A 23237-nucleotide genomic window follows, 5' to 3' on the forward strand; every position below is an offset into this window, starting at 1 on the left:
ATTTCAAGGCACTGAGGAAACAGAGAGAAGCAATTTCAGTTGTCATAACGCAGATTCTGAAATACATGTAAATTGCATGTACCTTATTGTATGAGTATGTTAAAAACATGAAGAATGTTTTTATCTGAGAATTTCTAGGTTGTCTTAGAAGGTACAATAGTTCTTCCTTTATTTTTATTTTTATTTTTTTTAATAAACATTATGAGTCTTTCCTTCCTCCTACCATTTTCTTCTTTTATGACTTAAAATGAAATCGTCGTCATCATCACTCTCATTCACAATTCTTTTCTTGGCTTTTATGTCTCCATTCTTTGATATCTGCTGTTGTTGTTGTTTCTGTGATGTTGCAGTCTTGGTTGGTGGCTTCGATATCTTCACAGGAGTTCCTGTTCGGAGTTCCTTTTGCTTCCTCTGTTTCTTCTCAAATGCTTTCTTAGCTTTATCAGGAGATAGCAACCCGTGTTCCATTAACCTGCAAATTCACAGATATATACCTTAATATTTGTAATTTCTGAGCAAGATTTAATCCACCAGAAATTCAGAAAATAAAACCAAAAGATTCCTGATACAACACAAAACACCATAGTTCAACAGAAATTCCCTATAATGCTGAAGGATTCATACAGACTGAACTAATACTATACTCTGCCAATATAATGAAAGAAAAATTGAATTTTTGAGGTCATCAATCCAAATTTGACAAGGTTGAGTTAGGCAAGTCCACTTCTTAATATGTGTTAGAGCCTATTTTAATGAAATTTGTTGTTTATTGGATTTATTGTTCCATCCGCTAACAATTTGAAGAAACAAGATTGGTTTAGAGGGTTTAGAAGGAAGGGTATGAGAAGTTGTGAGTTCAACTCCTCTAGTAACAAAAAAACTAACAACTAACATTTGCCGATAAAAAAAAATTTGTTTCACCCGCTATCTAGTCATTGTTGAACCATCCATTATTATTTAATTTCATGTTCGAAATGTATATGCCTCGAGTGAGGGGTGTGTTGGACGTCCCATATCAACTAGTGATACGACAAGTTTATAATATATAAGTGAATGCAAATCTTGAGAATAGTAAGTTAGAATTTATCCTAGTAAAATTGAGAATCGTGACTCAAAGTCTATCTTAGTAAAATTTGTTACACTCGGTGAGAAATTATAGCTTCCTAACAAAGGTTGCTGATCTTTCATGTTCCTAGTAATTTTTTATTTATCACTTATTATGTATGTTGATAACCTTTCTAGTCACCACAGACCCACCTGTGAGTCAATTCGCTAGTCACTTATTATGTATTTTTCTTGGATAAGAACTGTTCTGTAGTATAACAAAGAGGTTTTCTACCTTACAGAATGTATTATGACAGAAACAGAATGATAATTGACCTGTCTGCAGATTTTATAGAGATTGGCAAGAGATACTCAATGCCAGAGACAGAAATAAGTAAAAACTCATAAGATTAGGTCACTCAAACAAACTAGAGTATTTTTTCCTAAAAAAGAATGAAAAAAATATATATAATCTTGTGACACATTTTTTTACAATCTCTGACGAGTTCAATCACATGAGTAAGTAACACTGCCAGTTCTTAGGGGTATGTAGTTGCCAATAGGTCATGGCACAATGGAATCGGCCAACAAAGAGTTTACTGCTGTCATGAACCATTAGTCCTATAAAAGCTTAAGTTACGAGGTAAAGATTTATGAATAATTCTATAATGCATGTCAAACAAATTCCACTATGCAAGAGTCCTATGTGCTTGAAGGGTGGTCCAGGGCACCGGATAATGAAGAATTTACTTGTGCCGAATTTTTACATTTTATTAGAAGAATAATCAAACTCTATATCCCCTAGTCATAAAAGCTATAATATTCTATCATGAACTGATAAGTCCAGAACCTTAAGCTATAATAAACAATTTGGAAGATCATACTTAAAATCAAAGAAGGGAGTTTTGTTAAGAGTTCAAGGTGAGTTAGAAGTTCCATATTGGATAAAAAATGAGAAAGATGAATAGTACATAAGTAGAATGACCCATAAATCTATTGTCTTAAGGTTTTTTTTTGAAAGCATGTCTTGATATCCTATAGAGACTCCTTCACGACTCATTGGTACTAAATCTCCTGGTGTTTTCCTTTATGAAAAACCTCAGAGTTTATTTCAGCATTTAAACTTATGAATAAGCTCTTATCTTAAATTGTATACTTATCAAGATACACGTATGATGAAATAAGTTTGTCAGATGAACTGATACTTCTGGTTTTTTTCTACAACAAATGCCACTCTTTATGGAATGAAGAGAACAATATTAGAGAAAAATGGGCTAGCAAACTTCATCATGGTGTTGTTGGGAAAACAATTAAAATTTTCAGTTCAAAATCTTTAGAATGTTGTTTAGATAAAGATAATGTTAGTGATACAAATGGAGAGTGTAGCATGTTCTTAACTAAAGTCACTTATCAGTAGACAGGACATGATTTTTACAAACAATTAAGGCAACTTGATGCAATGGATGAAACATTAATTTGATTTACTAAAACAGAACATTTGCAGTGGTCAACCTAGCAAATGTTTGAAAGAAAACTCACCAAAATTCGGCCATTTCACTTGTTGGTATCTGTTTTGACAATGATTCATAAAAGATTCTCAGGGGTTCTTTCTGTTAACATAAAACACAAGAATGAGTGTGAGCAGATTCCATATTGGTTTGTGAATTCTATGAACCAAGTAAGGTAGATTCGATACCTGTTCTGGAGGATCATGTTTCTGGCCAGGCAGACTGTAGACTTTCTTTTCTCTCACTTTCGAAGTAGTTGTCTTTCTTATTGTTTTCGACGATGTTGATGATGTTGTTATTGTTTTCGATGATGCTGATGATGGTGTTATCGGTTTTGATTTAACCTTCAAGTTTATGCACGACAAAAAATACTTGTTACAATACAACCCTTCCTTATTGAAATTAACTTTTGTGAACAATAAATGCTTAATGGTACAACGTTTTTTAAGGAAAAAAAATAAGTAAATTGATATGCAACACAAATCAAATGCAAGTTAAGTTCTCCTAGATCATGTGTATTTATTGGAACATCCCTGAATTCTAAACCCTAAGCAGAACGCAGAGCAACATCTAAAACTAACAGTCAATGCAATTTCCAACAGTCAACGAAGATCAGCCGCCGAATTCAGAACCCGTAAATTCAAAGTCCTAACTTCAAACCACGCAAATTCAATTCAACAATTCTTAATTTTTGTTGAGAATGATGATACCTCAGATTTTGTGACAGTGGTGACAGACTTCATCTTAGAAACAAGTGGGTGTTTGCTTGAGCTCATAATCTTCTTCTTGAGAGCTAAAGAATCAATCTTTGGCTTGGAAGAAACATCTTGGCCACTCGATTTCACCCTCATCATAGTGTTTTTGATCTCTGTAGCCATAACACGCCTTTGCCAATTACCTGCAATAGTTCATAGATTAGATCCAATTCACACAATTCATTGCCTTTTCATCTCAGATTTGTTCTTATCCATTCCATCATCACCTTTGCCTTTGGCTTTCTCAGTGATTTATCTGTGAAGATTCATCACCCAAAGAGAAAAAAAGAGGGTTACCTTGAAAAGTGAAAACAGAGCATAAGAGTGCGAAAGAGATTTGATAAGAAGTAGAAACAGAGTAAACGCAGGTGGATTCAGAAGAGCGTTGGATCTTGAAAGACCATGAAGATTTTCAGCGAACAGAGAAATTTTCGAGGTGGGGACCACTCTTTATTATCTTTTTCAAACATTGTTTTTTTCGCTCATTTCTACGTATGGATGTCAGAACACGTGTAACAGCTTAAATACACATACCCTCCATATATTTTTTAATTCTTCAAATTTAAGGTAATTTTGATTTTAATCTTTACAATTTAAAGTTTTTTGGTTTTCTAAAATTGAAAAAGATATATAAATATTAAATTTAAGAGACTGGTATAAAGTTTTCCTAAGACTTACAAGAAAATAAATGAAGTACCTCGTTGTGAAAATCTATCTTTTAAAAGGGCAAGATATAGATAGAATATTTTTTATGAAAATCTGATAATGAATATATGCTAAAAGAGATAAGAAATATTAGATATTATTTCAAGCGAGAATCTTGTATAACATTATCCATTACCCCCCTTTTTTTTTTAATTAAGTTGTGTTGGTAGATACTTGATAATTGTACTTTTAATAATGATTATTGAATGCTTTGGTTGATTTATTACAATCATTTAAGCATGAAAAAAAAATCAGAGTTTTCATTTATGAAAAATTGCTTTATGTTAAACAATATGGTAAGTACTTGATTTTCTTCTTTAAATGTAACTAAATCCGTAAATACTTTCTTTTTATTCATCTAATTTTTGTAATATATCAATTTTGATCACGTTTTGTCTAATTAATTGATATTTGATTCATATTAAAAAAATACTTTAAACCTATAATATTAAAAAGAACAATTAACTAAATTAACATTATAAATAAGCTAATTATAGTTGGATTTATTTAAAATCTTAATTTATAATGTTGGCTGTTATGATAATCCAAGTTATGATATAATTAAATTTCACTAAGATAAACTGTGATAATTGTTTATTGAAATCTACGGTTATATATATATATATATATATATATATATATATATATATATATATATATATATATATATATATATATATATATATATATATATATATATATATATATATATATATATATATATCACTATCTATCAGAATCATTTATTGTATATTTATACTCTCCAAAGTTTATCTTTTATCTCCTCATCTTTTCTTTTTTCTATTAATCTCTTATTTAAATATATATATATATATATATATATATATATATATATATATTTCTCTTTATTTTATTTTGTATTTCTTTATCTTTTATATCTCATCTTTCATAATTTATGGTATTTTATTTTCTCTTTATCTTATTTAAATAAAATAAAAAGTAAGTAAACATTCTTTAATACCAACATTGTGCTAGTAATTTTAATTCCATACTTAAATTTAAATTTTCAAAGTGAATTTATTATTTTTTCAAAATCCTTAACCATGGTCTTGTACGGTATGATTTACGCTCTGTTTGTATGGAACGATTCTTGTAGAGCGCAGATTTAAGAGGACAGAATTGAAAAATAATTATATTTGCATGTGCAAATTTGTAAGAGAGGATATGCACAAATTGAAAGGATGGGTTACTTTTTTCATCTCACTAAAATAGTGCGGATTTGAAGAGATGAATCATAATTTACACAAATATCCTCCTAATACTCCTAAATTATATATATATATATATATATATATATATATTATAGTATAATAAAATAATAAAAAAATAATATATATTTATAATAATTAATAATATATAGTTATTAATAATAATAATAATAATAAATAATGTATATTTATTGTAATTAAATATAATAAAAATAATATATACAATAATAATAATTATTATTATTATTGATAATAGTTTTAAATAATAGTAATTATTATGAAAATAATAATAATAATTTAATATAATTTACTTTTTAATAATTTTTTATTAAAATTTATTAAATAATAGTTTTTAAAATTTAATATTTTTAAACTAATCTAAAAATTATTTTATATATTTTTCTATCAAGGACATTTTAGTAATTGTAAAATTTTATCTATTATAATTTTTTATTTTATCTATCAATCATTCAAATCACTCATTAACTTTTATAAAATTTATCTTCAAATCCATTCACTTTACCCTCTAAATCCACTCAAAGAAACACACATCTTCATCCATACAAATTCATACAAATCTATACAAATTCACACTCTCCCTCAAATTCATCTCTCCATGTGAACACAGCCTTATTGAAATAAATTTATGCCTTCGTGAATACCAATACTACACAATGTTTTAAAGCAATCCTTTGTATATGACATTTCTATCCCTATAAGCTACAAAAGTTTAAGATAAAGAACAAAGAACTCATGAAATTAAGGTATGCTTGGTAGATTGAAAATAAAAGCTGTTTAACTGAACAAAATTATTAAAAATATAAAGTGAAAATAAAGAATATTTAATTGAAACAATCAAAAGAATAAATAATACAAAGGTTAGTTTATCAAAATTATTTAATTTAAAAACTTATACTATTATTTATTAATGTTAAATTTCGTTATTTTATTAATGATGTTATTTTAACTATTTATATTATTATATGAAAAGGAAAACACTATCAAGAAAACTAAAGGAAAGAAATTTATAATCAGCATTTTGATCTAGAGCGCTAATTTGTTACATTAAATATAAAATGAGATTTTTTTCTTTAAATAAAAATGTAGATCTGATTTATTTTTATTTGAATATTTTCACCAATTTTTTCAATCAAGATGAGAGTCACTGCAAACTTTGACTCTGAAAATTTATCAACATATGATGAATTTTAGTGCTAAATTATTGAAAATAGATTTTTTTTCCTGTATTTTCTCTTTCTAATATATTACTTCTTTTAAAGCCTTTTTCCTAATTTTTATGTCAAACCAAATAAGTATTTTTCTTTAATTAATTTTGTATCTAATTGATTTTTACTTTGTTTAATATCTAGTCAACGATTCAGCATTTCTTTAATCAATTCTAAAAATTACAGATGATTACGAAATTATTTTATTTAGTTACATTAACTTTTGACATTGAAACTTCAAACATATATATAGTCACTAAAACATATTAATTAGTATATTTTTAATTAATATTTTATATTATACTTATGATGCACAAAGTACTTTCTAATAAGTAAAAACTTTGCATTGATTAAATTAAAACTCATGACACTACTTTTTCGTACAACATATGTTGGTAAAGTTTTGCAACAATGACATCAAATTCAAAGTAATGAGGACCATTTTTGCCTTGGAAATCGGAAACAGTGTTTGAGCTGCTTCTTCATTTATAAGCAGTGAGTTTTCTCTTCTGATGACAATAATAAACACTTTTATAATCTGGCCAAGTATAGAATACAAAGATATTCATGATTTCTCTTCAAACACTAACATTGTTCTGGACAAACTATTATATGTTCTTGTCTATATGACCCTCTAGAAAAAATGAACATTTTCTCAAATCATTTTCTTCTTGCTTCATTTGTATAACGCATGCCAATTACCAAACATAAGTCATCAATCCTACAAAGTGAGCTTTCTGCTAAACTGATGCATGATGATCATGTCTGGTTTATTTGAAAAAGTCTATTGTACCAAATTGAATGAAGAAGCATGTGAAATAAATCATACTTTACAGGTTCAGCATGCCACATAAAATGCTCTTGCACCCTTTTCACCCTCTCATGCATCTCTAAGTATCTCTCTTCAGAAATTGATAGCAGAATGTTCCTCAAATTGGGAATGTCTTCCTCGGTGACAAACACAGCAAAAGATTCCCAGTCCAAAATCTCAAACAAAGGAGGAATAAAATTGTCAGATATGATAACTGGAATGCACTCATGGAATATAGCCTCTACCACACGCGGGCTATTAACCTCGTGACCTCTTGCACAGATGCAGAATTTGCTACTCTTCATGAACCGAATGTAGTTTTTGTTGCCCCTGACATGAGGCAAGGTCCGAGATATCACCATGTCTGGTTCTTTGTTCTCCCAGTGTTCCAGCAGAATAGGCCGAACGTAACCGTGCAAACCTCCTGCAAAAAAAGCCAATATAGGCTTTTGAGAAGTAGGGTTGCCCCCAATGTTTTTGACAGGATTCTCACTTGATCTTATGTATGTTTCTGGAAGAGAAACATCCTTGCCTATCTTGAATCCTACTTCAATGTCAGCATTGCAGAGGGCTCTGATGCAACTAAGCATGCGCCCTCTTGTTTCTGCAGGAGCCTGACAAATGGTGCTTGTTAAATACTCTTCCACTCAATTACTCGTGATACTGCTTCAACACAAGTTAATGATTTAATCATAATGGTGTAGGCATGCCAATGTGGGAAATACTAATCCTAGTGAGACTACGTTATAGATTGCAATTTAAGATGGAGAAGGGAACACAACACAGGCACACAACATATTCTTTACTGTAGATTGCATTAAGAAAATTGTAGTTCAGATGAAAGGGGAAGCAAAAAGCAGAAAATGCATTAATAATAGTTTGCATGAACACAGAATCGTACCCAATCGTGGCAAGCAACAACAAAGTGATCTGCTCCAGAAGTTCTATTCCAGAAAGGATATTTTCCAGAAATCTGGTTCACAAAATTTTTCATGTACTCAATTAAGTTGGAACGTCTGTGTGAGTTACGTACATACAGAGTTTGCTGCAACAGTCTAGAACTGAAAGGTATGTAAAACAAGTGAGCTTTCTCAGGGTCCCCAGTGACAAACTGTTTGTTTGCTTCCATTAATTTCATGAACCATCCTTCAGATGCATATATTCCATCTAATAAGGGCTCGTGAAAGATTGGTCTGTCTCCATCCGGGTAGATGAAAACTTTGAGTTTCCTTTCCATTAGTTCATAACTCCTGCAGAATGCAAACATTGTTGGTTCAAGTTCTTGTATGAAGAACATGCACAGCATGGTACTCAATTTACATGAGGCAGAGAAACACATAGAAATTAATTAAACAATATGCAAACCGAATCTTCCTTTCATTAAGATATATTTAGCTGCTTTTTTCTTTTTATCACTGATTAGATTCAGTTCATTCTTCAGAAACAATTATTTGATAAGTCAGATCAGGATTGATAACATAATTCAACCAGAATTTGGGCCATTCAACCATATTGCAGTGGTTTGACTCAATAGTAGAATCAGTGCAATGAAAATTATATTTATATATCATATACCTTCTGAACATGGAGACATTCCTGTATAATGGTGGGTAAAGTCTTGAATCATTCACAGCGATGGGTGCATTTAAAATCTCTGATTTTGCACGGAATATTTCTAGATCAACCCCTGAAAACCTTTCTGGTTTCTACAAACAACAACTGAATAAATTAGAAAAACTCATCTAACGATATAATTCAATCTACACTTGCATACAGGGCCAATCATCCTAAACATACCTCTTGCTGGGAATAAGCGTGATTAATCTGCAATAACAAGTTCATCTCAGATATTGAAACAACTTTAGATGGTCTCCTTTTGAAATTCTTTGCACTCACAGGCTTACCATTATTGACTGTCATGTTACTACTACCTTGCAAAGAACCTGACTTTCCATCCTTGGAAACCGAACCAGTGGTGTTTGATTTCACCGAAGTTGCTGCTGAAGTGACAGATGCCACAGGACTTCTTGAATCCGTTTCCGAATCTAAGGATGTTCTGTTGGGCGATGGCACCATAGGTTGTGGTGATGCAGCTCCTTGTGATTTCAAACTAAGTTGCTTTTCCGGAGCACTACTCATTGGAGAACCATCATTTGTGGTTGTGAAATTAACAACACTATCAGCAAGTCCTATAGCTTTCTCTGGTGCAGGGGCAGTAATTGAATCTCTGCCATTGTTAAAGAGGGAGTCCATACTACTAACTGCATTCTCTTCCACAGCATCTTTAGAGTTTAAATTTGAACCATTTAGGTGCATGTCGTTACCCTCCACTTTGGAATTAACCAAAGATGTATCCATTCTAAAACTAGTAATCTTGGTAGTAACAGAAGATACGAATTTACCAGTTGGAAGTTCAGAATACTGAAACATTAAAACTATAGCCACTGCAATTCCTACAAATGAAACTAATCTCGTAGTTTCAGCCTTACACAGAAATCTAAACCCCCGATCCATGAAAAAAAACCTCAGAAAAGGAAGCAAGACTGGCTAACTCATCATTCCAGAGAGATCAGAAGAAGAAATGGAAGCAGACCCATAAAGATTGACCGAGGAAAGTCAATAACTTTTGCGAGGGTTTTCAATGGGGAGGTGAAAGAGAGAATCTTTTGATGAGAAGAGACATTGAGAGATTCATTAGGTTAGAGAAAGATAGGAGAAAGGTGTAACAGGATGATTGGACTAACGGAACGACAAAGGGCATAGGTTGGCGATGGGATCTGTGTCTCTGTCGTAAGTAAATTAAAAAAACAGGGAAAAAGATCTATAACATGTGACAGGAAAGGAAGGAGGGAACAGAGGAATGGAAGATCGGAGTAAATTAAGGAACCAAGATGCGAATAAGTCCGACACTTATGTCCAAATTTTAACTCTCAAATAACAGGTAACTTTCATTTTCCAAAATTCTAATAGAGATTATATATTTTTCCTATGCCTTTTCTTAAAGATATTTTTACCTTATATATAAATAACTTATTATTGTTGATTTTTTATAACTATGCCGTAGACAGTTTGCTTATTATGAATAGTTAATTGAGTTTAAAAATGAAAAACAATAAAAAATAAATACAACACATAAAATGTAATGTTGATAAAGATTTGTGTAAAAAATAATTATAAAGAATTCTCTTTTTTAATGGTTCAGATACCGTAATAGAAATAGATAATGAACTTTTTAGTTAAAAACTTGATTGGATATTTTATTAATAGATTAACTAAATTGAACAAAATAAATAAATAACAACTCTAAAAAGATAATTAAGCTAAGAATAAAATCTGAATTTAAGCTATCATAGACTACCAAACATTTATGTATGAATAATTCAAGACAACGTGGCAGTAAATATATACAAATTTAATTACATAAAAAAATTACACAAAAACAACATGATTAATTGCCAACATAGATCTTATTCTGTATGTGTGTCGTCCAAAGAATGTTCTGCTACCTAAAGAAAAACTTGTTTCAATCTACTTTGACCTATCTAGCTTTTGCTGTGAAGACTCTGTTATACCAAATGGAATGAAGTATCATGTGGAATATATCATACTTGACAGGGCTTCTGTGCCAAAGGAAATGCTGCTGCACCTTTTTCACCATCATCTGCATTTGAAGATACCTCTTCTGCGGAATGGAAAGGAGTATACTCTTCAGATTTGGAATATCCTTCTCCAACACAAAAACAGCAAAGGATTCCCAATTCAACATCTCAAAAAATGGAGGCACAAAGTTATCTGATATAATCACAGGAACACATTCAAAGAAAATGGCCTCCACAACTCTAGGACTATTGACTTCATAGCCCTTTGCACAAATGCAGTACTTGCTGCTCTTCATGTACTGAATGTAGTTCCTATTGCCCTTAGACTTTGGTAATGTCCCAAAGATTTTCATGTCAGGGTCTTTATTTTCCCAGTGCTGAAGCAATATTGGTCTTACATAACCATGCATCCCCCCTGCAAAAAACGCCAGAGTTTTCCTCTTTGAAACACGGTTTCCACCAAGGTTTCTAGTGGGCCTCTGAGCATTTCGGACATAAGTCTCAGGAAGAGACACGTCCTTCCCCAAGACAAAACCTTCTTTCACATCAGCATTGCATAGAGCCCTCAAACACCTACCCATGTTTCTCTTTGTTTCTGTAGGGGCCTGCATAGAAGTGGTAGTAGTATCAATGATTGTCAAATAAGAAACTGATACGGAAGAAAAGACACATTCATTGAAGTAGGAACAGCACATGTACCCAGTCATGGCATGCAACTAGGAAATGATCAGCACCTCCTGTTCTGTTCCAGAAATTATGTTTCCCCGCAATCATGTCTACATAGTTTTTCAGATATTGAACCAGGTTCCTAGAACTATGTGAATTCTGTACGTATAAAGTTTCTTCTAGCATCCGAGAACTGAATGGTAAGTAAAATAAGTGGGCCTTCTTTGGGTCTTTAGTCACAAATTGTGTACTAGCTTCCATCTGCTTCATGAACCATCCCTCGGAAGCATAAATTCCCAGAAGATACGGTGAATGCATTATGGGCTTTGCACCTTCTCTATACACATACACTTTGAGTGTTCTCTCCATTAATTCATAGCTCCTGGCGATTAGATTAGACAGCGAAGAGATAATTAATACCAATGTTAAACAAAACTAAATGTATTTCTTGCTGCACACATAGACAATTGCACATATCTGACATGTTTTTGGAACAATTACGTTTCTCAGAATACCCATAAGAAGTTTCAACATCCAGAAATCGAATGATCAAATGATACCTCTTGAACCTGGAGACATTTCGAAAAAGGGGAGCATAAAGATTTACATCGTCGTTTACAGTTGGTGCATTTTCAATCTCTGATCTGGTCTGCAGTAGTTCTTGATCAACAGCCGCAGACCACCTTGGCCTCTGGAAATCAGTCGGCAACGTTAGAACAGAACTCAAGAATATGATTAATAACTGATCAAGTCATAAAATGAAAAAAATAAAGCATTAAAATCATTTACCATAGAACGATATGAGGCACGATTCTGAAGCAATAACTCATTCATTTTAGAGATTGTTGTTACTTCTTGAGGTATTTGAGAACGTTTAGTCTCCTTGGGCATACTGCTGATAGAAGAATTATTTCCTACTATTTTAACATCATCTTGCGGTGGCTTGAACCTCTCACCCTCCGTGAATTCAGTTTCATCATAATCATTTGACAACATTGGAGGCGTCATATTTTGGCTCACTTTTGTTTCACTTGGAGGAACCAAATGAGAAACAGTATTGTTGTAACCTAGATTCCCTGTCTGACCTGTTGCAGAACCATTATTTGATATCTCAAAACTTTCTTCACTGGAACTTTCATCAGTTACACCAAATTCTAAAGATCTTCCTGATCCCCTAGCTGGTTCCGAGATTAAACCAGTGCTTGAAACATTGTCTTTTACCTCAGAAGTCTTGGGTATATCAACAATCTCATGGGCATTTTCATCGGTAGAATTTTCTTGATTCAAAAAGGTCACATTTTTTAACGTTTCGGAGTTGGATGGTAGGTCTGCAGCTTGGAATCCAGTGCTATCAGACGTTGGAGTCTTGTTGCCAGAGAATACAGTGGGTTGAACAGCACCATACGGAAGTTCCAAATACTGGAATGCTAAAATTATTGCAATTGTAATGCTGATAAACCCTAACAATCTCTTTCTTTCAAGCTGAAATGTTGAAAACAACTCTTGACCCATTCTGCTAAAATTACTGAACAACTGTCGCTGTCCAATCGCCATAGCAACTCTGCAGAAGGAAAATGGTACAACTTCGGGTTATTTGTGAGGGATTTCTAGATTAATAAAAGGTTGTATCTTTTCATAGGTCAGTATTCATTCATAGAAAATATAAATATTAAAGGTTTCATGAAAGAATGTGTTTCTATGGATGGTTGTATCACCTTGTCAAAAGCCAAGAGTGGGTTAATTAGAAAAGGTTTACTCTGCTTACAGATTTACACAAAAAACTAAATAGTTTCTGCACTCTAGGTCACTTTCTTTCTCCCCCTTAAATAAATTAAGGAAGTTATTGTTGTGTAAAACACCATTGCTGATAAACCTTGAAGTGTGTAAAACAGATCAAGGGAATTCCCATCACATTTTGAAGGGATTCACTGTTACAAACTTTATACCCAGTTTCCACAAAGATTTTTGGAGATAAAATGAACCTCAGTGGTAATAGTCGAGCTCCAAATTTGATGAATTGCTTCTCATTCGTTTTGCAGAAAGCATAAAATGATAAAGAAAATCAAATAACTGAGACAGAAATGAAAGAAAATGAGAACTGAGAATACAACAAGATGACTTTACCAACAGAACAAACAACATTCAACTCCTCCTCAGGTTGCTCTAGAACAGTCACACAGACATGAGATGAAAAGATTCCTAGGAATTACTTCACGTTTCAGTTAACTTGTAGATTCGAAAAAGGGCCAGTTGTAAAATTCGATTCCAAGATTATTTTAATTCCTCTCCCCTTTTTTCATAAAATTTCAGATCAACCACACACGCAACGAGGTCCCTGCTTCTATATTATCAAATATTTATTTGTAATTGGGATACTAGAAATTAAAAGTACATATTCTAGTTCTTCCATCTTCCACGTTGAACCTAAAAGAACGCAAGTAAAATAACGTTAAAGACTGTACCTGGCATCTAAAGAAGGTGTTGGAATATTCTTTTCTGAACTCTGGTCATTGATGTTGGGAGTAGAAGCCACGAAGAAAAAGAAAGACTTGAACTTGGTGAACCGTGATCCGTTTAAGACGCCGAACGCCACCACCTTCAACGTTTATGCAGCAGCCATATTTTATAGTTACTCTGTTTCTTCTCTCTCTTTCTTCATCGGTAACTGTAAAAAGTAAAAACATTAACTTCACTTTCAAAACAAACGACAATTAGCAATTACTACTGTGTGCTACCTTTGTTTGTCCGATGTGTCGCAGTCATTCAAACTCTATCATTATCACAATTCCTTCTTTTATTACAGCAAAAATATCGTTGACGTTTTTATTTTTTTAAATCCCATTTTCAATTAACTTAATTGATAGCTTTATGAATATTTTATTATGTTTTACTTTAATCGAAGAATTTTCTATTACTAAATATAAAATCCATTTTGGTAATTCATTGACCCACCATACATTTTCTTCATTTTAAATGAGAAGTTACTACCGTTTAGTACATGTGACGCTTTAATAAAAACCCCCAAAATTTCAGGTATTTGTTATAAATCTTTAATTAATTAAGTAACATAACTAAATAATTATGTTAGTTTAAAATAGAATAGTGTGTAATTATAGGAATAACTTAAACGTGTATTTAACATTTTTTATGGATGTTTTGATTCTGATTTTGAACAACGATGACGAGATTCAATAAAGAACATTAATTTAAATACGCTACAATATAAATATTTATTATACTAACGTTCAAATACAAATTATTAGACTACATTACAAATTTTCCTTTCTTTTTTATTTCTGATTTGCAGTTTTATCGCAAGCATGAATAAGAACTTTAACTTTATATAAAAGTTATTATACAGCATATATCAACATTATGCTTTAAAAGGATATTGTATTGATAATATTTTGTATTTCTATAAAATAATTAGTATTTTTATTTTCTTTAATATGAATTCACATTTTTTTCAGTAGGTTTAGTTTCATTTCTTCTGATAAGTATTTTCTTTTTATTTATTATTATTGACTTTATTTTCATACATCTTTGTAAAAGTATCCTCCACTTTTCAAGTTAATTAGCCTATTTCTTATTAATTAATTGAATATCCCTATTTACAATCATTCCAATGATAACGTCCTCCTCATAATTGTCATTCATTACCGGAAGCATACTTCCATAACACCATAGTCTAACAAGCTTAATCATTAGAACACAACTCATTCTACTAAATATAAATTAATATATTTATTATTAAAGTATAGGTTCATATTAGATAAAATAAAAAAAAAGTAAAAAAAAAAAAGTATGTTTTTAGTTCTGAATTTTGACCTAAAATTGAAATTTGTCACTATATGAAGTTTTGATATATTTTGGTTCCTAAATTTTAAAAATGAATGAATATAATCTTTTTAACCCAATTACGATAACTTTTTTTTATGTGTCGAATGTATTTTTCACAAGATAAGAAATTGTGTAAAACAGTGTAAACAACTCCAATACTAACATAAAACGCATTTGGCACATAAAAAAGTTAATATAATTTGATTAAAAAAACTATATTCATTCATTTTTAAAGTTTAGGGAATAAAATGTATCAAAATTTCAGATAAAAATAAATTTCAATTTTAGATTAAAGTTTAAAGACTAAAAACATACTTTAAAAAAAATATATCACTTCTAACCATAGTTATTCAAATAAATTGCATCATGCATTTGTTAAATACACCTGTGCATGCTATTTATTTTAATTTTTCCAAAGAAAAAGAACATGTTCCATATCATATACTATTCAATTCAACCACTGAAACTTTCATCACTCAACTATGCTTGAACCATGATAATGATTATTATCAGTCCACTTTATCACAAATAAAATATAAACGAATGACGTAAAAATTACATGTAATTTAATTTTCTCATTGAGATAAATTTAAAATTCTTAATTTTAGTTCAAATATTGCATATAAATAAGCCAGACTATCAATAAACTGTTATTTAAATTTATTTTGTAAAAGTATCGAATACAAAAATATTAAATCTAAGTGAAGAATAAGGAGTGAAATTATCTTTAAATCTAGACAATGAAACTTTAGGACAAGAATCATATATAAGGTAATAAGTTTAAGATATAAGTTTTATAAACTTCTATTTTTATTGAAATAAGTTGATAAAAGATAAGATTGAAAACTCAAGATATTAAATAAAACTTTAGATTATAAAAAATATTTTTTTGTTAAACTGTTAAGTATTTGTGTATCTTAAATTCTTTATTGGCATTCAAATTCTCCTGGTCGAATTCATTACGAGAAAGCCAAAATTCTGTATCCATTATCCTATAACACCTGAATTAATAATAACTATTGACTATATTTGATGGTAGACTAATCTTCAAACATGTTAAAAAAAATATTCTTTTTCAGGTAAACAATAAAATTAATACGACCTATTTTATTTTTAGTAATTTAAAAAAAAATATTAATAAAATAATTTTAATTTATTTAGTTTTATTTGAACTTTATTACTAATTGAGGTAATTGAACAAATAATTAGTTTTTAGTAATTGTTACATGTATTTTCTTGAAGAAAAAAATAACGTGAATGTGCAATAAATTTTAAATGAAATCTCTTAACCTTTATATTTTACTTTATAAATTTTAAATTTTAAATTCTCAGTAATTTTTTCAAGATTGATTGCATATCAACATTGATTTCCTCTCTAACAAACATATGCTAATTACTAAAGTTTAAACATATGTATAAATATTTTAATTATTAGGATAATTCAAACAAAATTAAAATAATTTTTTTTATAACTGTGCCAAAAACGAAATATAATAATACTTGTTATTTTGAATTTACTATTTATCTTTTTTTTTTTCTCGGAACTTATAAGTCTTTACATTTTACATAAAGAAAAAAAGAGTATCATTGACCATGTTTTAATTTAGATACGACCATAACAAAAGTTTCTTATTATTTATTGACTCTTGTAGAGTTTCTATTATATCGAAGGGAACCAACAATACTATCATCATTGGGCCCATTGCTCAATCACATTTCTTTTAGTACTCCAACTATTCATTTGATCACATCACTTAAAATACAACTCCTTATATAATATAATAGTCATTAAATATAATAACTACCATTATTATTATTATTACTAAAATAACCCAGTTAGGTAGAGAAATATAAATTCCCACTACATTCCAATCTCAATACACCATATTTAGATGTACACGATATGGCGCTGCTCTGAAGCCATTTTGGTAAATGTTTTGAAGTTAACCCAAATTCTGAACACAGAAGAACCAAGCTACCTTAACCCACACCTACATACATGGCCACTTCATATAAACCATTCATATCAAATTGTTTCATTCAGAAAAGACCCTCCCATGATGTCTCACAAAAATCTCCTCACTTCAACCTTCCACCTTTCCCTTCCTTCAAGGTAAACACATATATGTATGTATCTATCTATCTATCCCTTATGACATATATTTGTTTTAGTTTGCTTTTCCCACTTGAACTGTAAGTGAATGTGTGATTTATTGAGCAGCCACTCAAGAAAATTGTGCTTGGAGTCCCTTCATTAATTGATGTTCAAAAGACCATGACAGACGCTGCAGCTAAATTTCTTGAAGCTTTTGTAGATTCATTCTTTGAATTTGTTGATCAGCCACTGCTTCCATCTCAGGTACCTACCTATATACTATATATAAGGAAGTGTTTCTTCTACAATCATGTAAAAACATATATATAGCTTCTTTTAAGCCTCCGATCAACATTGTTCCATTAACTGTGCAGAGTAACTTTGCTCCGGTGGAGGAGTTGGGTGAAGCCGTTCTTGTTACCAGCATCCAGGGACGAATTCCAGATGATTTTCCAGAGGGTGTTTACATAAGAAATGGTGGGGATTCCTTTGAACTTTGTATTATTAACTCAACATAATTTCTAGTTTTATTAATAATGTAAATAAATTCTATAAATTCCATTAACAAAAATGCCAATTTTACATTCCTTTCGGTCCTTAGCATTCTACTTTTAATATAATATTGCGGAGAAAACAGTGAAAACGACATAAGCTACAGTTGCAGGCTGCAGTACAACATATTCAAAATGCAACATATTATAGTGCACTGTAAGGTAGGAAGTCGCTGTTTGATTAGATTAATTAATTAGTTAATCCAGAGCATACTAGATCCCAATTATTTATTAAACTTATAATTTCTTCTGTTGCTGAATTACAGTCTAATCTTTATACGTAAAACCCCCTTAAAAGATATCTACACGTATAAATATTATCGATTTGTTCCTATTGCATTCTTAACTTTATCCTATATGAGAGGTAAAAGCTAAATCATAACCTTAATTTAGGTGTGTGTAATGGTTGCATAGTGCAGGACCAAATCCACTTTTTGGAGGATTAAAATCAACAAATTCTATATTTGGAAGGTCAAGTCACATCTGGGTGGAAGGAGAGGGAATGCTTCACGCAATTTACTTTAAGAGGTCAAGTCAAGGGAGTTGGAAGGTTCTTTACAACAACAAGCACGTTGAAACCGATACATACAACATAGAAAAGCAACTCAGCAAACCATCGTTTCTACCGGCCATTGAAGGCGATTCACTCGCCATTTTCTCTGCTTATCTCCTAAACTGGGTATGAAGAATCAAGCAATAGTATCTTCTCAAGATTCATGCATTTATATCAAACTCATTTGTGAAGAATTAATCAAGCAATAATTTCATGAAATTTTGGACCCATTTATGAATATTGGCATTCCATATGTGGAATTAACAGTTGCGATTCGGCAAAGTAAACAAGTACATCAGCAACACCAATGTGTTTGAACATTCTGGGAGGTTTTACTCGGTTGCCGAAAATCACATTCCACAAGAGATTGATATCTTCACACTAAAAACTATAAGAAATTGGAATGTCAATGGAGCCTGGGATCGTCCTTTTACCAGTCATCCAAAGGTTTTATTCTTTATATGCATATATCAGCAAATGAGTATAGTTTAGCACTTTAAATTGTATTCTTGCTCTCAAATTCTTTGATGTTCTATTCTATCACAGAAGGCTCCAGGTACGGGGGAGCTAGTTACGTTAGGGGTTGCACCGGCCAAACCTTTTGTCGTTGCTGGAATTATTTCTGGTATGCTTTGAATTGTAAAACTAAGGAAACAAAGTGTACTAATTACTTGCTTGCAGTAGTGAGTAGTAGTATCTGAGATTTTAAGTAAATGTTTCTTTCTTTCTGCTTTTTCAGCTGATGGAGAGAAATTGGTTCAAAAAGTTGACCTCCAACTAAATAGGTGCACTCTATGTCATGACATTGGTGTTACAAAGAGGTAGCATTGCTGACTCGGAGCTAATTTTTATGTACAATCTGCATTATAAAATATGTATCTTTGTCGGTTTGTGTTTGTCAGATACATTGTGATCATGGATTTTCCTCTAACTATTGATCTAAACAGACTTCTTAGAGGAGGCCAGTGAGTGCATATCCTTTTGTATGAGAGAACATTCCTTCAATTTAATCTACGAGAAAGTTATACAAAATGATCCTAAACTCAGTATCTCTTTTGTCTGCGTGTAGATTAATAAAGTATAATAAGGAGGAATACGCAAGGATTGGAATACTGCCACGCTATGGTGATGCCAACTCAATCAAATGGTTTGAGGTGGAACCTAATTGCACCTTTCACATTATCAACTCTTTTGAGGATGGACACGAGGCAAGTTCCGTTGTAGCAATAACGTTATAGTTCTAATAAAGTAATGTGTATAACCAAACATGGACTAAAACAAATGATCTATGATCAAAAGGGGTATGAAAAGATTTTGAAAATATAAATGAATGGGTATGAACAGGTTGTAGTGAGGGGTTGCTCATCTCTAGATTCGCTAATTCCCGGACCTAACCTAAGTTTGAAGGAATACGAGTGGTTATCTCGCTGTCACGAATGGCGATTGAATATGCACACAGGAGAAGTTAAGGAGAAAGATGTGTGTGGAGGCAACGTAGTTTACATGGATTTTCCTGTGATCAATGGAAACTTCACAGGAATGAGGAATAGATATGCATACACCCAAGTAGTCGATGCAATTGCAAGCTCTACTCAAGGTAACATTCTGAAGATTTTCTTTTCTTTTTTCCCCTCGAGAATTTTAAATACCTTCCATTTTGTTACATAAACGTTCAATAACATGACTATGTCAAGTGGGTTATTTAGGAGCGCCAAAATATGGAGGCTTAGCAAAGCTCTATTTTGAAGAATCACGTACAGAGTTCTCCAAGGTAAGAGAATGCTTGCAGAGTAAATTTTAGTGAGCAATGTGAGTGTTTGATAAAATGCGTGAGAGAAAACTTGCAGAGAGATATCTCTATCAAGTAATTCTAAAGCTTGGATTTTGTGAATCAGGGAGAGAAAGAGAAAGAGAAAGCAGAAGAGGGTGTAAGAGTGGAGTGCCATATGTTTGATAAAAACACATTTTGCAGTGGGGCTGCGTTTGTCCCCAGAGAAGGGGGTGTTGAAGAAGATGACGGTTGGATCATAGCTTTTGTTCACAATGAAGATACTATCATATCTGAAGTGGGTTGATATTACTCAGTAGCCTATGATGGGTGTTGCTGAGTATTACATATATACTAATCACCTCTTATCCACTTTTCTTTCAGGTTCATATAATCGATGCAAAGAAGTTTTCTGGTGAAGTGGTTACCAAAATTACCATGCCTGGCAGAGTACCATATGGGTTTCATGGAGCTTTCATGCAAATTTCTTTTCAGGCACAGGAGCACAACAGTGTGTATCACCAACAAACGCCTTAAAACCTGTATGGGTGGGTACATATATAGGTGCTACAGTAGATGTGTCTCTATTCATATTTTGTGCAGAAATGATGTGCATATTGTTACATTGTTAAAATCAAATTATCAAACGATTGTTTAAACTACAGAGGGTGTCAAAATATGATTTTTGATAATGATTATAACTAAAAGAAAAGCACCAGTTATGCCTTAAAGACATATATTGCTACAGTCTAGTTATCCAAACACCGATATTCACAGATTCATTTGTGATATGTTTTTAAAAGCATCAGTGATTATTTGGGTCTGAATGGCTCAGATTCTTGAACCTTCCAAATAATCTCTTTGCTATACTTACAGCCAGTGTGACACATCCAATTTTAGTTCACAAAATAATTTAAATTATCCCTAAAAGTAATCGATGAGTGCTGGTTAATGCACTCTCAAAATCATAATGTCAGATTATTCGCTAAAATAAACAAAAATTTACCAAAGTTTATATATGTTACTGGGATTTTTAAAGTAATTGTGTTAACTATCTTGCTGCAATATCATGATCATGTTGATTTATAGGCTAAATATATTCTACTACCTTATTTATGTAATGATTTTTTGGAAATATTTCAATCTGCAATATACTGTACATTTTTTAAATCAAATTTGAAGTTTTATAATAACATTAACTACGGTGTATATATTATTAAGGTAAAGGTTTGAATACAATTACAGAGTAATGGTTATGATATATGTAATTACTATTCTTCCCAAATGAATCTACGCTCTCATCACGGCTGCATACTGGCATATGTACACATGTGAAGTCACGTTGGTGAATATTTAAAAAATATATATTAATTGTTTAATAAAACAAAACATATATAAACTTCTAAAAATAAAAGAACATTATCTATAACTATTTTTATTTTTTGCTGGAATAACAGAAATCTGAATATGAAATTAACATTCAATTATTTTAAATCGAGGGTAATTATTATATTTCAAGCCATGCCATATAAACAAAATGTACTTCAATAAACTTTAATTATATTACAAGCGAAACTTACACTATAATTAAAAAAATGTCTCGTCAACAACCAATTTTAGTGACTAAGAGTTTTTAGTCACTATGATGACCAATTTAAATATTAATGTATAAAATAAAAAATTATTAAATATTAAAGTAGTCACTATTATAAATAAAAAATTTTAATTGGTTCCAAATTGGTTTCTAAAATTGAGCTACCAAGATTTTAGCTAACAAAGAAAATTGGTCACTAAATATTAGTTACTAAGATTTTTGCTACTAAATAAATTTGTTTCTAAATTAGTCTCTAATTAATTGGTGACCAACTTATAATTTTTCATTTATAAAAATAAGTAACTATTTTAGTTACTAATAATTTTGTTCTTGTAAGGGTTAGAGCCAAGCGATCTCAAAGGCCTTCTGTATTCTTCCGCCCACTTTGCGTCCCTTCTCTTTACAGCTGCTTCTGGACTACCGTCAGGGGTGAGTACCTGCAAATACTCCGATGCTTAAGTCAGTAATAACCCCAAATATTCTCTCTTTAGATATTGGCTTTAGATAAACTTACCTTTTACTAGACAGTCCAAATATCTTTTATACTACCTGGCCTTATTCCCGTTATTATTGCCTACAGAGCGGTTTCCTTCTCCCATTAAACACTAAGGAATCTTAATCAATACAGTAACTGCCTCTCATACCTTAACGGTAACATTTCTACATTCCATTGGACTTCCAAACTCTTGGGCCTGTGTGCTATCTTTGCCGTGACTGGGATGGGTCTACCCCTCTGCACTGCTAGCCCATTACGCATCAGAACCCTTGGGCCGAGATGTACCAGGCACCCAGGGCCGACACCTACTCGGCCTCCACTCTGCGCGTGCCTGCCATCCTACCAGGCCACTCCCTGACTTCAGTGCCTCAAATGTGTCTAGCCATTGGGCCGTGATGTTTACGGCTCCTGGGTCGAGACATATGCCTCTGACCACACCACTCTAACCTTCTTTTACTGACTGTGCCTCACCTTTTCCTGTCGTGCCCGTGGCCGAGTATATCCCTCCCAAACTTCCCTATTGTACCTAACTAATGGGATGTACCCAGACTTCCAATACACTAGCCCCCCCAGGCTCGTAGTAAACGAAGTGAAACAAGAGTCTGCATGAAAACATAAATGAATGAGTAATTAATCGTACGACGGCGCTGCAAAACGAAAATAGGGGTGCAGTTGCTAGAGATATAGTTAGAGTAGCGCGGGGCTCGAGACACAAGCCATGATGGCGACATCGGAATCCGTGCCTGACCTATGTTCATTTGGTACCTTAGGGCTCCTATAAATAAAGAAGAGGACCC

At 31.9% G+C, this 23237-nt stretch overlaps 4 protein-coding genes across 10 annotated transcripts; 1 reads left to right on the forward strand and 3 right to left on the reverse strand.

The window, feature by feature from the left end:
• Window positions 1-18: 18 nt before the first annotated feature.
• LOC114196165 (uncharacterized) lies at window positions 19-3810 on the reverse strand. Of its 2 annotated transcripts, none has more exons than XM_028086717.1 (5): window positions 3605-3810; window positions 3263-3450; window positions 2741-2896; window positions 2584-2654; window positions 19-472 (listed from the first exon to the last, which is right to left on the reverse strand). In XM_028086717.1, exons 2-5 carry the CDS (start codon window positions 3428-3430, stop codon window positions 220-222), a joined length of 648 nt encoding a protein of 215 aa, XP_027942518.1. In that variant the 5' UTR covers window positions 3431-3450; window positions 3605-3810; the 3' UTR covers window positions 19-219. The 2 variants fall into 2 exon arrangements, with proteins under 2 accessions (XP_027942518.1, XP_027942519.1); XM_028086718.2 differs by having other exon boundaries at window positions 3535-3743.
• Window positions 3811-6789: 2979 nt separating this feature from the next.
• LOC114164237 (putative glycosyltransferase At5g03795) lies at window positions 6790-10155 on the reverse strand. The gene is made up of 4 exons (XM_028048827.2): window positions 9076-10155; window positions 8854-8984; window positions 8180-8528; window positions 6790-7892 (listed from the first exon to the last, which is right to left on the reverse strand). The coding sequence occupies exons 1-4, from the start codon at window positions 9790-9792 to the stop codon at window positions 7227-7229; spliced, it is 1863 nt and encodes a 620-aa protein (XP_027904628.1). The 5' UTR covers window positions 9793-10155; the 3' UTR covers window positions 6790-7226.
• A 450-nt stretch (window positions 10156-10605) lies between these two features.
• On the reverse strand, window positions 10606-14213 carry LOC114164307 (putative glycosyltransferase At5g25310). Of its 3 annotated transcripts, none has more exons than XM_028048918.2 (5): window positions 14006-14213; window positions 12333-13104; window positions 12104-12234; window positions 11577-11925; window positions 10606-11482 (listed from the first exon to the last, which is right to left on the reverse strand). In XM_028048918.2, the coding sequence occupies exons 2-5, from the start codon at window positions 13095-13097 to the stop codon at window positions 10817-10819; spliced, it is 1911 nt and encodes a 636-aa protein (XP_027904719.1). In that variant the 5' UTR covers window positions 13098-13104; window positions 14006-14213; the 3' UTR covers window positions 10606-10816. The 3 variants fall into 3 exon arrangements, with proteins under 3 accessions (XP_027904719.1, XP_027904720.1, XP_027904721.1); XM_028048919.2 differs by lacking the exon at window positions 14006-14213 and adding an exon at window positions 13668-13822; XM_028048920.2 differs by lacking the exon at window positions 14006-14213 and adding an exon at window positions 13526-13545.
• Window positions 14214-17283: 3070 nt separating this feature from the next.
• LOC114164271 (carotenoid 9,10(9',10')-cleavage dioxygenase-like) lies at window positions 17284-21088 on the forward strand. Of its 4 annotated transcripts, none has more exons than XM_028048875.2 (13): window positions 17284-17496; window positions 17605-17742; window positions 17853-17955; window positions 18449-18708; window positions 18850-19029; window positions 19129-19207; window positions 19322-19403; window positions 19530-19547; window positions 19652-19790; window positions 19927-20179; window positions 20289-20353; window positions 20478-20648; window positions 20735-21088. In XM_028048875.2, the coding sequence occupies exons 1-13, from the start codon at window positions 17383-17385 to the stop codon at window positions 20885-20887; spliced, it is 1755 nt and encodes a 584-aa protein (XP_027904676.1). In that variant the 5' UTR covers window positions 17284-17382; the 3' UTR covers window positions 20888-21088. The 4 variants fall into 4 exon arrangements, with proteins under 4 accessions (XP_027904676.1, XP_027904675.1, XP_027904677.1 ...); XM_028048874.2 differs by having other exon boundaries at window positions 19485-19547; window positions 20735-21087; XM_028048877.2 differs by having other exon boundaries at window positions 17306-17510; window positions 19485-19547; window positions 20735-21087.
• Window positions 21089-23237: the final 2149 nt, after the last annotated feature.

The sequence above is a fragment of the Vigna unguiculata genome, chromosome 9, assembly GCF_037176805.1.
Source record: "Vigna unguiculata cultivar grain cowpea cultivar isolate G323 ecotype 2 chromosome 9, ASM3717680v1, whole genome shotgun sequence".
Lineage (NCBI taxonomy): Eukaryota > Viridiplantae > Streptophyta > Magnoliopsida > Fabales > Fabaceae > Vigna > Vigna unguiculata.

Bases quoted from the DNA above. Each gene is read 5' to 3' on its own strand.
- LOC114164271 (XM_028048874.2), top strand. From the start codon at position 17,383: ATGGCCACTTCATATAAACCATTCATATCAAATTGTTTCATTCAGAAA. The intron at 17,743-17,852 runs GTACCTACCTAT...TTAACTGTGCAG, and splicing joins AGCCACTGCTTCCATCTCAG to AGTAACTTTGCTCCGGTGGA. The intron at 19,791-19,926 runs GCAAGTTCCGTT...GGGTATGAACAG, and splicing joins CTTTTGAGGATGGACACGAG to GTTGTAGTGAGGGGTTGCTC.
- LOC114196165 (XM_028086717.1), bottom strand. From the start codon at position 3,430: ATGGCTACAGAGATCAAAAACACTATGATGAGGGTGAAATCGAGTGGC. The intron at 2,897-3,262 runs GTATCATCATTC...ATAAACTTGAAG, and splicing joins CCACTGTCACAAAATCTGAG to GTTAAATCAAAACCGATAAC. The intron at 473-2,583 runs GTGAGTTTTCTT...GTGAATTTGCAG, and splicing joins AGTGAAATGGCCGAATTTTG to GTTAATGGAACACGGGTTGC.
- LOC114164237 (XM_028048827.2), bottom strand. From the start codon at position 9,792: ATGGATCGGGGGTTTAGATTTCTGTGTAAGGCTGAAACTACGAGATTA. The intron at 8,529-8,853 runs GTATATGATATA...TGCATTCTGCAG, and splicing joins AATGTCTCCATGTTCAGAAG to GAGTTATGAACTAATGGAAA. The intron at 7,893-8,179 runs GTACGATTCTGT...ACCATTTGTCAG, and splicing joins TTGTTGCTTGCCACGATTGG to GCTCCTGCAGAAACAAGAGG.
- LOC114164307 (XM_028048918.2), bottom strand. From the start codon at position 13,097: ATGGCGATTGGACAGCGACAGTTGTTCAGTAATTTTAGCAGAATGGGT. The intron at 12,235-12,332 runs GTAAATGATTTT...ACTGATTTCCAG, and splicing joins GTGCCTCATATCGTTCTATG to AGGCCAAGGTGGTCTGCGGC. The intron at 11,926-12,103 runs GTATCATTTGAT...TCTAATCGCCAG, and splicing joins AATGTCTCCAGGTTCAAGAG to GAGCTATGAATTAATGGAGA.